We start from the raw sequence: 12762 nt of genomic DNA on the forward strand, positions 1-12762 counted from the left end.
TGTCCTCGGAGAGGTGCTTTCCCAGCCCCTGACCCCCAGCCGTACTTGGCGCCTTTCAGAGGTGAAGCGCACAGCAGGCCACACTGCCCAGGCTGGGGATGCTGGGGGAAGGGGCAGGGTGGCCGGGGCCCCAGCCAGTGCAGAGCGGGGTAAGGTCAGCCTGGGAGCCCCCACTCATGCTGGGATGGCTGGGGGGTATCTTACATCCTGCAGCCCCCCACTCAACCCAGGCTGCTGGGGCTTTGTACAGCCAGCCCAAGTCTCCAGAGGCAGGGTGGACCCCCATCACCACCCAACGGGCTGCCCTCTGGAGGCAGGTTGGGGTACAGGCTGGCATATTTGGGAGTGAGACCTCAGGCCTGTGTCCCAGGGCGGGGTCATCAGTGTCCATCCTGAGCACCCCCGCTTCCTCACCCCATGGCCTCAGGGAGCCCCAGTCTACTCCTTGGGGCCCAGGACACCACCTCCCAGCCTCTGGGTACAGAGTGAACCCGAGAGGGGGTCCTGTGGAGATGTCCACACAGACACCCCCCTGCAAATGGCCCTGTTGCCCCCAGATGGCCCCCCAAAGCTGCACCCACCCTACACAAATGCCATCCTAGGCTTGTGTCTGCTCCCCGAGGGACCTGGAGAATGACTGTCTCTTCCATGCCGGGGCTGGGGCCGCCCCTTGTCCCTGTCCCACACCCCACGTGTAAACATGCCCCTTCTGTTCCGACCCTTGACCCCCACATCGCCACCCCAGTCTTCTCCTGGATGGCAAACTGCTCAAAAGCCCCTCCTGTTTCAAGGCCCTCCACCTCCATGGTCCCATCCAAAAAACCTTCTGACTCTTAGTGACCTATAAGGAGCTCTGGTAGCATAGTGCCTAAGGCACTTGACTGCTCACCAGAAGGCTGGCGGTTCAAACCCACCAGCCACTCCTCCGAAGGAAGGTTGGGCAATCCTACTTCCGTAGTGATACTGCCTCGGAAACCCAAGGAGGGGTCACTATGAGCCTGGGCTGATTCGACGGCAAACAACAACAACAATAGTGACCTGTAAGATGGAGTAAAACTGCCCCACTGGGCTTCTAAGGCTGTCAGTCTTTAAGGAAGCAGACAGCCTCCTCTTTATCCCAGGGAGAGGTTGGTGGGTTTGAACTGCCAACCTTTTGGTTAGCTTTGCATGTGGGGGTGTCTTTCCTGGGTGCTAGGTGGCATACACATGTAGAGCAAGCCCTGTCCTCTCCTTTAGGGAGCTTACGGTACCCCCCCATTAACCAGGTAGTACTGGGGATCCGCCCAGTGCTTTAACCACTGCACCACCTGGGCTCTCAACCAGCGGGGGTTTTTGGGGTCCTCTGGGAGGCCACTTTTCAGCAGGCCACATGTGCCCTGAAGCCTTCCCCTCTGTCCCCCGTGGCCCTGCAGCCCCCCGGCCCCCCGGCTCCACACTTCTCCCTTGGTGTGGCTCTCCCCAGGCGCCAAGGCAGGTGCGGCCCGTGGGCTTTGTGCCAGTAACCTGCCCCTCCAGGCCTGGTTCCGGAGAGTGCCACCTCGTGCAGCTCACGGCCCAGGCAACCCACCACCTGCCTTCCTGTGGCCCTGGACTGTTGTGTCCTCCCGAAGGCCACCCTCTGACCAGCACCCCTGCGTCACTCTTTTCCCGGCCCAGGGGCAGCCTGGAGCCCGGCGTGTCATCACGGCTGAGTGCCAGCCGGGAGGAAGCCAAACCAGCTGGCTCCTGTAGACCACCCTGACGGGGTCCGGGTCTCCCCATCCGCACAGTGGGGTAACGCACTGACAAGAGTCACCAAACACGGAGCCCGGGTGGGAATAACTAGGGACACATCTCAAAAGCTGCACAGCTGGGCCGCGGCCTTGAAGAGCTCGAAGACCCTGCCCTGGCCGTCACTCTGGCTGCCGGCTCCACCTCCACCTCCCTGCATGTAACAGACCCACACACACGACCCACACAGCACACTCACACGCAACATTCGCACACACTCAGCGTTCACACACAGCGCATGCAGCACACAACTTTCACACACAACACGCAGCACACTCAACGTTCACACACAGCACACACTCACAACGTTCACACACAACACACACTCAGCGTTCACACACAACACACAGCACACTCACAACTTTTACACACAGCACATGTAGCATATGCACACACACGAAACACAACTTCACATAGCACACACACATCACATACAACATTCACACATGGCACACAGCACACAGCATACTCACACATCATTTACACATAAACACAGCACACATAAACACTCAACACACACAACATTCACACACAACACACAGCACACAGCACACAGCACACTCAACATAGTATTCACACATACAAACACAAAATGGTCACACAGCACACAATGTTCACACAGCACTCTCATAACACACACACCACACACAGTGTACACACACAATGTTCACATACACAGCATACTCACAACACACAGCACACACAATGTTCACACAGCACACACAATTCACACAGCACACTCACACAATGTTCACATACACAGCACACACACACAGTGTTCACACAGCATACTCATACAACATACAGGCAACACAATACATAACACACACTACACAACACATTCAGACACACAACACACACATGCAGTAACATCTCACGCACAGCACTCTCTCCCCGATGGTCTCCCAGCAATCTGACATCCCTTGTGGTGCCCTCTCCCCACCCCACCTGGTTAATGGGGGGCAGGGCTTCTAGTCCCCGTGTGTGCCCCCTGGCACCCAGGAAAGACACCCTGCCATGCACAGCGCTCTGCTGTCCCCACTCAGCCTTGGCCCTGCTCAGGGCTGGGGGCCCGGGCTCTGCCCTCTGTGCTCTGACCTGGGGAGCGCTGGGGCTCTGGAGGCGCGGCCTGTGGGGGCCGTGTCATGGTCTTTCTTCTGCACCTTCCCTGGCGAGACCCGAGTCCACCTTCCCCAGGTCCTCACCAAGAAACGCGGCACAGACAAGTAGCAGTGGGCCCCTGCCCACCCAGGGGCCTCTGTGTCCTGCTGACCTCTCTCCTGCCTGGGGGCTTCACAGAGGAGGGTCAGGGGAGAATGGTGTCCCTAAGCTGGGTCTGGGCCAGTGGGCCTTCCTGAGCCCCCAGTGCTGGTCAGGGAGTGGCCTGATGACCTCCAGCAGCAGAAACGGGGGCCGACAGAGCCCTGGGGCCAGCCTGGTAGCACGGGCTGTGCAAGCCACCCCCACAGGCAGGAGCCCTTGGGGACCCACTCCGGGCCCCAGGGACACAGAAGGCCACTGTCCCGGGGACCCCTGGGCTCTGGGGCAGCCCTGGACCTGAGCATGTCATTTCTGACAGATGTCTGTGACCAAGACCCAGCAGAGAACACCAGAGGTGGGGCCGACCCCGCCGTGGGGCCCGGGGCCGCCAGGCCTGAAGACAAGCTGCAGTGTGGGGAGCCGATGGCCCGGCCCCCATCAGCTGGAGGCCCTGCCCTGGGGTATCCCCACGTCCACTGAGCCCCACCCTTCCTCCGCCAAGTCCAGGGCCCTCCAAGGCTCCCGCCTATGGCACTGGGGATGAGGGTGGGTCTGGCAACCTCCGAAGGGCCTTCCACTCTGTGTTCAGGCTGCCCGCTGGGGGGCCCGGAAGTCAGGGGCAGATGCTCCCCCCAGACTCCCCAGCCCCCAGCAGGCGAGGCAACCTGCAGGCCCCGTATAGCAAGCTTCCCGTGGGCCGGCGCGCACACGGCTCCCGCACACGGAGCAGCTGGCGCCTGCGGCCCTGGAACTGAGCGCACTGGCCAGTGTGCATTTCTGTCGCATCCCCGCCCAGGCCTTGGGCGGCCCCTCCTCCTGGGATGCAGCCCTGAAGGCCGCACCTCCAGCCTCAGCCCTGCCCAGCCCCGGAGGACGGGAAGGGCACCGACTGTAAGGGGAAACCCTACGAGTTCTTTCTAGACAGAACCCCCAATTGCAGCTCTGAGAATCCCCACGGGAAAGACCAGGGCCGGGGTCCGTGGGAGGCTCCGTGCTCAAGTGGCTGTGGTGGAGAACTGGACAGAAGGACATGCTGTAACATTGCCTGCCACCTGGGGGTTGAGTCACAGCTCTCTTGGCAGAACACACATCGCAGAAGGGATGGGAGGGGGATTCGAGGCCTGGAGGTTCTCTCCCCACATTTGGCTCTTGCTTTTCCTCAGTGCTGCCCTGCTCTGGCTTTGCACAGGTGCAAGTATGCAGACAATCCACATCGAAGGTGCCCATCGATACAGTTGGGGTAACAGCCCCACGTTTGTAACCGAGGGAGCCTTGGTGGTGCAGTGGTTAAGGCATTTGACTGCTAACCAAAAGGTTGATGGTTCAAACCCACCAGGAGTGCAAAAGGAAGATGAAGCAGTCTGCTCCTGTGAAGACTGACAGCCTTGGAGACCCTGTGGGCAGTTCCACTCTGTCCTCTAGGGGCGCTGTGGGTCAGAATGGACTCCACGGCAGTGGGGGTGGTCTTTGGGTTTGGAACTGTCTCTCATGGGCCCTGGTCCTTGTTTCTGTCTGCTCTCTGCCTGCTCTGATTGTAAGTGAGCATTCTGTCCGATTTCATGTCCTTGCCTTTCTTTGTATGTCAATGACACTTCTTTTAAAATTGTTTAGTGGTTGCTTGAGTTTCCAGATTTAAAAAAACCAAACTCACTGCCATCGAGTTGGCTCCAACTCAGCGACCCCTCCTTGGGTTCCAAGGCAGTATCACCACGGAAGCAGATTGCCCAACAGTCATGATTGACCTACGGCCTTTCCCTAGGGCAGCGTCGGCCCACCGCGGGGACCTCCTAGCAGCGGGTTTCCGGTCCCCACCTTTCAACACAGCACTCATTCTGAGCCACCATCACCCCACACAGTGTCACTGTCATGATTCCTACCACAGTTATCTATCTCACCCATTGCCGATAAGGACGATCCGAGGCTGCTAGCCAAGCCTGCGTGCTGGGAAATCCCACCACGAAACCGGAAAACTACTCCTTATCTCGGAAGCAGGGATGACTCTGGACCCCAGGTTCTAGGCCTCCATCTGGCTCCCTCTTGGCCTTACCTAGCGGCTGTGAGTGCACCCGGACCCTGCCTGCCGAGGGCTGCGACCCTGCAGGCCAGCGGCGCCGACACATAGCCCCAGGACAGCGCGAGAGGCTCCGAGGCGGCAGAAACGAGGCTTTGTGGAATGGGGCCCAGGCAGGCTCGGATGGTTCTGAGGACCATGCTGCATACTGAGGGGACGACTGACATCGCCCCACTCCATGCCCAGAGGGGCCTGGCTTCCAGCAGGGCAGGGGGCAAGGGCCGGAGCAGGGCACCAGGGGAATGAGGTTGAGTTGACCGCCCTCTGGGCAGCGCAGGGAGCCCCTGTAGGATCACCCTCCCTGGGACCCAGTATACCCAGCAGAGAGTGAAGGTCCGTGACCACATCCACCTCCTTCTTGAATCTTTGGACATCCCAGACTGACCTAATCCCAGGGTTGGCTCCACTCCCAGGACAGGCCCCACCCCCAATACTGACTCCACCTCCACAACAGGCCCCCCCCAGGGTGGACCCCCCCCACAGCAGGCCCCACCCTCAGGGCAGACCACACCCCCCAGAGCAGGCCACACCCCCAGGGCTAGCCCACCCTCGGCAGGCTCCACCTCCAGGCTGCTTCTGACCCTTTAAAACGCAGGCTGGGAGGGCCGAGCAGGGGTGTTCCAGGGCCCGGGCACCTGACCGGCAAGCAGCGGGGATCCGACGCGCGTGGTGTCCACAGAATGCATCCATTTAATAGAAGGTTCCAGCACTGGCAGTAGAAAAGCAGTAACAAAGGGGCCCGGGGCGGGGCTGCTCGCTACCAGGACCGGCGCGGCCTCTAGAGGGAGGGCGGCCCGGTGAGCGACGCCGGCGTGGGCTTGTGCTTCGGAGGGGCGCCTGGACAAGTCGGCTGCGCGCTAGGGGGCGCGCCTTCGCTGGCCGACGCCCGGAAATGCCGCAGCCGGAACAGGTCCGTGCGAAACGGAGAGGACCCGCGTTATCTTCCAGGGGCCGAGGTCAGTCCCCAGGCGGGGCGGCGCCCTGAACCCCCGGCCTGGGAGGGCCCGTCTTCCGAGCCAGACAGCGATGTCCTGGCCAGGCCTCCCAGACCCTGTTTGCTCTCCAGTTCCTTCCGAAGGGGGCTCCAGACAGCCTGCATCCTCCGGGGGTCGAGCCCCAGGGCCCGGTCCTCACACCTGCACCCCCAGGACCCAGAACTCGGAGGGCAGCACCTGTCCCGCGCGCCCCAGCACGGCCCCGCAGGCGCCATGAGAACCTGGGTTTGCGCAGGACATCCAGCCCGGCACCGAGGGCCCAGCGCTCCGGGCTGTGTGGGGGCCAGGCCTGGTCCTCCCCCGGGGCACCCACAGCAGCCCGGGGCTCTCCCCCGGGGCCCTCCGCTCAGCCAGGCTGTCACGAGTTGCGGTGCGTGTGTGTGAAGATAATGCCTGTAGGGATTTGTAAAAAGTTTTAAAAACGCTTCCGGCAGCTTGCCCGGGGCCTCCTCTCAGGACCAGGCGCACTCCATCCTGCGGCCTCCTGCCCAGTGGCAGGTTTCCACGCTGGCTGGCCTCTCAGAGCTGCGACTCGTCTCGGGTCTCCGGGTTACAAGACGCCAGCTTGTGGCTGCAGCTGCTCTGTCTACTCTGTGAGCTGCTGGCCACGTGGGCCAGGGGGTCGGATCGGATGACATAGCTGCCGGGAGAGGGGAGGGCCTGGAGGCGCGCGTGGCTGGTACCCAGCCACCCCTTCTGAGCCGCAGCCGCAGGGCAGGGCTGGTGGCCTCCCGCCACCACACACTCACACGATGTCGTTGGGCTCGAGCCTGGTGTCGGGCGGCGGGTTGATGAGGACGTAGGACAAGGTGTTCTGCTGGTCATTCATCTCGTCTGCAGAGAGACAGGTCAGCGGCTGGTCACCCAGCCCCCCCCCCCAGCTCTGCAGACGTGTGGCTCCAGGACCAGCACAAACCTCCGACCCTCTGCTGGTCATTCCACCGACACCCCTCACCCTGGCACACCCAGCTGGGATCGACCTCCCTGGTGGACGCCTGTCCCGGCTATGCCCTGCCTGGGGCGAGCTTTGTCACAAGGGGCTGTGGGCACTGGTGCCAGCCCCTAGCTCGAGCAGCCAGGATCAGGCACACTTCATGGACACAGCGGGCCTGGAAGAGACCCCAGCATGTACCCCAGACCCTCCCTCCCTCCCTCCTCTGGGTGCCCTTCTAGGGCTGGACCGTTCCTGGGAGCAAGTGTCACAAACCACCCTACTCACTTGGTCAACCCACCAACCCACCACTTTGGACTGACTTCCTGTTTCTAAACCCTGCTCCTACCAGGCCATGCCACCCAGTGGCCTTGTGCCCACCAGTGATGTGACAGCTCGAGTGACGACAGCATTGGGAGGTGCCCAGGCCCCTCACAGACAGCCCTGGGTTGGCAGAGACCCCCACATGCAGCCTACGCATCTTGCGGGACTCTGGGGCTCCCTCCTGGGATGGGCGACCCTGGTGACCATGCAGGATTCCTTTTCTCCTGCACTGGTCTCGTCCCTGCTAAGTGACCTCAGGCCACTGAGAAAGGAGAGGGATTCTCTGCGGGGCTGAGGGCTGCCAGCAGCCTGCACTGTGGCCCGTTTCTCGGAACTTGCAGGTTCTGAGTTTGAATCCGTTGCTAGATTCAGGATCTGCGCTGCCCAGTGGGTGCCCCGCATGCACACAGCAAGCTTTCAAATGGGCAGAGGCAAGGCTGGGCGGGGGTGACACGGGCAGCCCCAGCTGGGGACCTGCCCTGTTGCATGCTCTCAGTGGGCCACCTCTTGCCATGAAACGGGGACAGCCACCCCCAAAACCCTGAGCACCAAAACCCTGAGCACCAGTCATTCTGCCCGATCCATCTTTGCATTTTTCCGAAACCCAAGGCCAAGGCCGGCTGCGGTGTCCCCTGCACGGAAGCCACAGCCTCTAGCCTGGGGCTGTGCATGCTGCTGGGGGGGTGGGGCCCCGTGCGTGACATGCGTTTCCGAGCAGGCAGACAGTTGGGAGGTGTCGCAGTGGCAGCAGGACTGAGGAGAGGTGGGTGGCTCATGAGGACACTGAGCCCCGAGTAGCTGGCGGCCAGGGTCACTGGTGTGTCTTCCCCTGGGAGGCAGGGCAGCTGTGGGCTCTTGGTCCTGACCCATCTGCCCCTTTGTCCTCTGGAGCGTCTCCCCCACTGGCCTGGCTCCCAGGGGCCTCTGCCTCTCTTTCCAGGCCCCTTGGGCATTCTCTGAGGCCAGCTGAGCTTACATTGGACGGAGCCAGGCCTGACTTGATAGGTCTTGGGGCGCCAGACTACCTGGAGCCACATTGGCCTACAAGGTGGGGGCGTCAGGCACTGGGGGTACCGTGGAGTTGATGGGCAAGCAGAGAGGTGGTGCTGGCTTGGGTTAGCATCACCAGGGGCACCCACAGGCCAAGGGCTGCCTCAGCTCTTCTGCTAAGTCCTCCAAGGCAGGGTCAGTTCACCATGGGCGCTCGGGGACCACCCCAATCCCTCGGGCCCGACCCTGTGTCCACACCCAGAGGCCTCCCCTGCCCTTCCTCATCCTGCAGACCAGGCCCCCCAGCCCCCCATGGCTCCAAGTATTTGGGCACCTACGTAAGCCCGAGCCCCGTTCCTCCTTCAGAACCAGTGGCAACCACAGTGCACTGCACTCCAAGCCCTGGCCCCAGCTGGGCGTGCAGCCCGTCCATACCGATTCCTCACCCGTCTGCACGTGGTGGGCGCCCTGCAGCCCAATGAACAGGTCATCTCGAGGGTCTGCGGGGGCGCACACTGGCTCTCGCTGCTGCCCCCCCGAATGTAGCTCTTGCCTTAGCACTTGCACTTCATGTCAGGTGTGCAGGGTGAGGGGTGCCTGCTCTCGCCCTGGGCATGGAGCACAGCACCCAGGTAGCACTCAGCTGTGGTGGCCCCGAGGTGCAGCATGGGAGGGGTGAGGGGCTGCAGGTGGTTTTATGCACAAGCCACCACCTGCTTTGCTGGGTACGGGCCATGCAGGTTCAGATGTGGGTCACGCGGGTTGGAGCCCCAGCCTGGCAGTGCTGGGCATCAGCCATGCAGGTTTGAGCCTGGCCCCTGTGGGTTCATGGCCCGGCCTGGCAGTGCCGGGTGCAGGCGACGACTGTCCCAGCCCTGGCCCGGCAGGTGTAGCAGGCCGGCGGCAGCTCTGTGTCCCCTCAAGCTGATGCCGAGCGGAGCAAAGCACAGCCGGGAGCAGGGCCACTGACGCTTTTGTCTTCCAGGCCCGTCAGGCTCTGGGCCCCACGGGTCCCTGTCCGGGCTGCGGACAGCAGCTTCCCTTCCAGGTCTGACTGTGCCCACACCCCCAGGGCACCACCCTTGCTAACATCGCGCGGGGGCCCAGAAGGCCTCCCCAACCCCTGGGTAGCCCCTGCCAAGGAGGGCCTGGGGGCTGCAAGCTCTGAGCCCCCATCAGAGGACGGGGTCCTGGCAGCGAGCGGCCACAGGCCAGAGGCTGCGTGCCCGCTGGAGCTGCGTGGGCCAGGGCTGCAGACACCCCATAGGAGAGGCGGCTGGCCAGCAGCGAGCACCTGGACGCGTTCTGGGCTGTGGACTGGCAATGGGGTGTGGCAGGGAAAGGAGCCACGGTTGGTTGTGTCACCAGGCTCCGCCTAGCTGGGGGCCCGGGGCCCACGCCCCAATACTCAGGGCCGAGCAGACCCCAAATCATCACACCCTCATCTGGGGCAGGGGCCAGCCTAGGCTTTTCCCAGCCGCACGGTGGGCCTGCAGCGTGGGACCGTCCACCTAGGACTGTTTCAGGCTGGGATGCTCTGGGCCACAGTGGCCGGCTGCCCGTCAGGGCCTCCCTGGGTCTCAGATTTTCCTTCTCAAACAACAAAGCTGCACCAAAGGCCCAGGGGCGGCCAGATCTGAGGCCCGGCAGCCAGTGGCTTCGGCCCTCACTTGGCCCCCGGTGGTGACCATGGCCTTGTAGAGTCAGGATGCCATCTGATGACCAAGGGGGGACACGCACGGGGTCCCTGCAATGGCACTATCTTGGTGCATGTGCGGGCTGAGCTCGGCCCGGCCTGACCGCAGGGGGCCTGGCCAGCACCCAGGTCCTCTCCTCTCTGCTCCTGCCTGCCTGCCCGGTGGCCAGGCACCAGGCCAGTGGCGAGGGATCCGGAGTCGGCCTCGACTCCCAGGCAACAATTACCTTGCAAATATCCCAGGTTTACCCGATTCATGACATCACTGGCTGTTAGATTTGCTACTTCCGCTACAGAACACAGAGCACAGACACGGACAGAGAGAAAGAAAGAGGTCAGCGAGCGGCGTGGCAGTGGCTGGCGGGCAAGGGGCTCGGGAAAGCGGCTGTCACAGAAGGGAGTGGTTCCCTCTGTGAATGCTGGGCCCAGGGGCCGCGGGGGCCTTGCATGGCCCAGCCCCAGGGCGGCCAGCGGGCACCTCAATCCACGATGCTCTCTCTTGGGGCCTTGGCAGTCAAGCCCCCAAAAAGGCCAGGGCATGGGGGAACGCCCTCCACAAATGTCAACATGGGGCCCGTTCCCCACACCCTGGCTTCTGAGCCTCCTTCATACTAATCACTCCAGAGCCCCCAAGGAACGCTCTGGGGGCCTCCCCCGCCAAGCACTCCCTGTGTGGGCCAGACGACAGCATGGCATGGCCCCAGTGTGCCCAGGCGGCCCCCCAGGACCCCCAAACTGCCTGCCCATACTTGGAGGGCCTGGAAGCTGCAGACCCAGGGGACAGGTGCTAAGAAGCGGGCAACGCCGAGCAGAAGCCCTGATGGAAGCATGGGGATGCCTGGCCCGCCAGGCTGCATGAAGAGGCAGGGCAGGGTGGGGTCGGGGCCTCTCCCCAGGTGGAGCCCAGGTTCTCAGTCAAGACCAGCCACACAGAGGAGACCTCAGGGTGGTGCAGGGAGGGTCTCGGAGCCTCTGAGGTGGCCCTGTACCAAAGAATGACAGGCAGGGCCCACAGGGCGGATGGATAGAGAAGTGCCCCCAACAGGGACCACCACGTTCCCCTTCACTCTTGGCTGAGAGAGGGGGCCATCAGACCCCAGCCCACAGTCCCCTCCTCCAGGAAGGGCTGCTGCCTCAGTCCCCCGGCCCCACTCTGTCTTACAGCACATGGCCCAGAGCTGGTGCCCATTCTGGTGGGGTGAAGGGGTCCTGTGCCCCTCACCGGCTATGCAGAAGGAGCTGGCCCCGAGGGAATGGATGGACAGACGAGGGGTGGCCACAGCCTGGGGAGGCCTGGGTGGGCACACCCAGCTCCCGACCTGTGGCCCAAGGACATCAGTGCCAACACTGGCCTCCCCCGGTGGGCAGCCTGGCCGCGGCCCTCACCGTAGCCCGTGGTGGGCAGCCCCAGGTGCTTCATACGGTTCTTGACCAGCTCGGACAGCTCCTGCCGCTCCGAGCGCTGGTACAGGCTGAGTCTCTGCTGGTCCATCCACTCGGCCGCTGTCGCCTTGCCCGCCTGCTTGGGGCCCCTGCGGCTCAGCCTCCGAGGCCACTGCAGGCTCTTGAGCCGTAGTGGTGGGGGGGCCACCGGGTCACTGCTGCCTGCGTGTCGGCCGTGAGTGCTGCCGCCACCTGCCTGCGGGGCCCAGGGCCCCTTCACCTCCCGTGTGTCTTCACAGTCCTCCACGTTCACCGAGATCTGGGACCGGCCGAGGTGGGTGGGTGAGGGCCCAGGGGAGCTGCCCTTCAGCTGGCGGGGCACCTAGCGTCCTCCTGACCCACACCACCTGGCCCTGGGGTCCGCCCTGCCCGGTGTGCCTCGCTGGATGGCTGGGGCGGCCCCCTCAACCTCTCCAGGCCCGTGTTTCTACAAGTCAGCCAGGCCCAGACCCTCCATGTCCTGTTTCCCCACCCCTGTCTCTTTCCTCCCATGTAGCATGGGGTGACAGCCCCCCCATGCATCCCTGGGGCCTGGAGGGCCGGGAGAGGGGTGGGGGAAAGGGTGTGTGCACACGGGGGAGTGCTGGGACCCCACCCTGAAGTGCAGGGCCTGGCTGGAGGCCAGAGCTAAGGGGAGGGCCCTCAGAGCTGGCTCTCCCCACCAGGCAGGAGCTGTGGGTCACGAGCCTTGAGTCCCATGGCGGCTGGCCCCGTGTTATGTCTCCCAGAGCACCACCCCTGCCCCAGTTCCTGCAAGCACAGGTTTGGGTGCAGGTAGGTGGGTGGGTGGGTAGTGGGGGAGGTATGGGCTCTGGTCAGTGTCTGTTCCCACATGAAGTGTTGGACAGGCGGCCAGTCCGGGTGTGAAGGAGGCCACTCACCTGGGCCCTGAAGTCGTGGGGCTGTAAGGAGACAGAGGTGCCTGGGTGCCTGGAGTGCGTGTGGGCCCCACCCCCTGTGCCCTCTTCTCCCCACCCCCTGCCAGCCCAGGGCATCCTCGGAGCCCAAGCCCGTCCCCACCAGCATAGCATGGTGCTTAAGGACACCAGTGCCCGGATTAACCTGGCCCTCTGAGCCCCAAACCCCAACAGTGCGCGTGGGGCGGGCGCACAGGCCGCAGCAACGGGGCCGTACCTCCGAGGTGGCGAAGACGTGGCTGTCGGTCCTGTAGATGCCGATGGGGATCTCGGCGCTGGAGGAGCACAGCTTCTGGAAGAGGCGGCCGTAGGTGCGGATCCACAGGTCGTCCTCGGAGATCTTCATCTGCGGCAGGGCACCCTGA

The 12762-nt window shown here is 63.3% G+C and overlaps 1 protein-coding gene across 1 annotated transcript in view; it reads right to left on the reverse strand.

Moving 5' to 3' along the window:
* Positions 1-6615: 6615 nt before the first annotated feature.
* KCNT1 (potassium sodium-activated channel subfamily T member 1) overlaps positions 6616-12762 on the reverse strand; it is a 94635-nt gene continuing 88488 nt past the window's right edge. The window contains exons 25-30 of the mRNA XM_007947042.1: positions 12615-12743; positions 12363-12382; positions 11424-11746; positions 10265-10327; positions 6846-6930; positions 6616-6736 (exon numbers count right to left, since the gene is read on the reverse strand). Of these exons, the coding sequence (XP_007945233.1) occupies positions 6616-6736; positions 6846-6930; positions 10265-10327; positions 11424-11746; positions 12363-12382; positions 12615-12743 (741 nt within the window). The remainder of the gene's footprint in view (positions 6737-6845; positions 6931-10264; positions 10328-11423; positions 11747-12362; positions 12383-12614; positions 12744-12762) is intronic.

Source organism: Orycteropus afer, unplaced genomic scaffold (assembly GCF_000298275.1).
Source record: "Orycteropus afer afer isolate SDZICR_OR568_19922 unplaced genomic scaffold, OryAfe1.0 scaffold00174, whole genome shotgun sequence".
NCBI classification, from domain to species: domain Eukaryota; kingdom Metazoa; phylum Chordata; class Mammalia; order Tubulidentata; family Orycteropodidae; genus Orycteropus; species Orycteropus afer.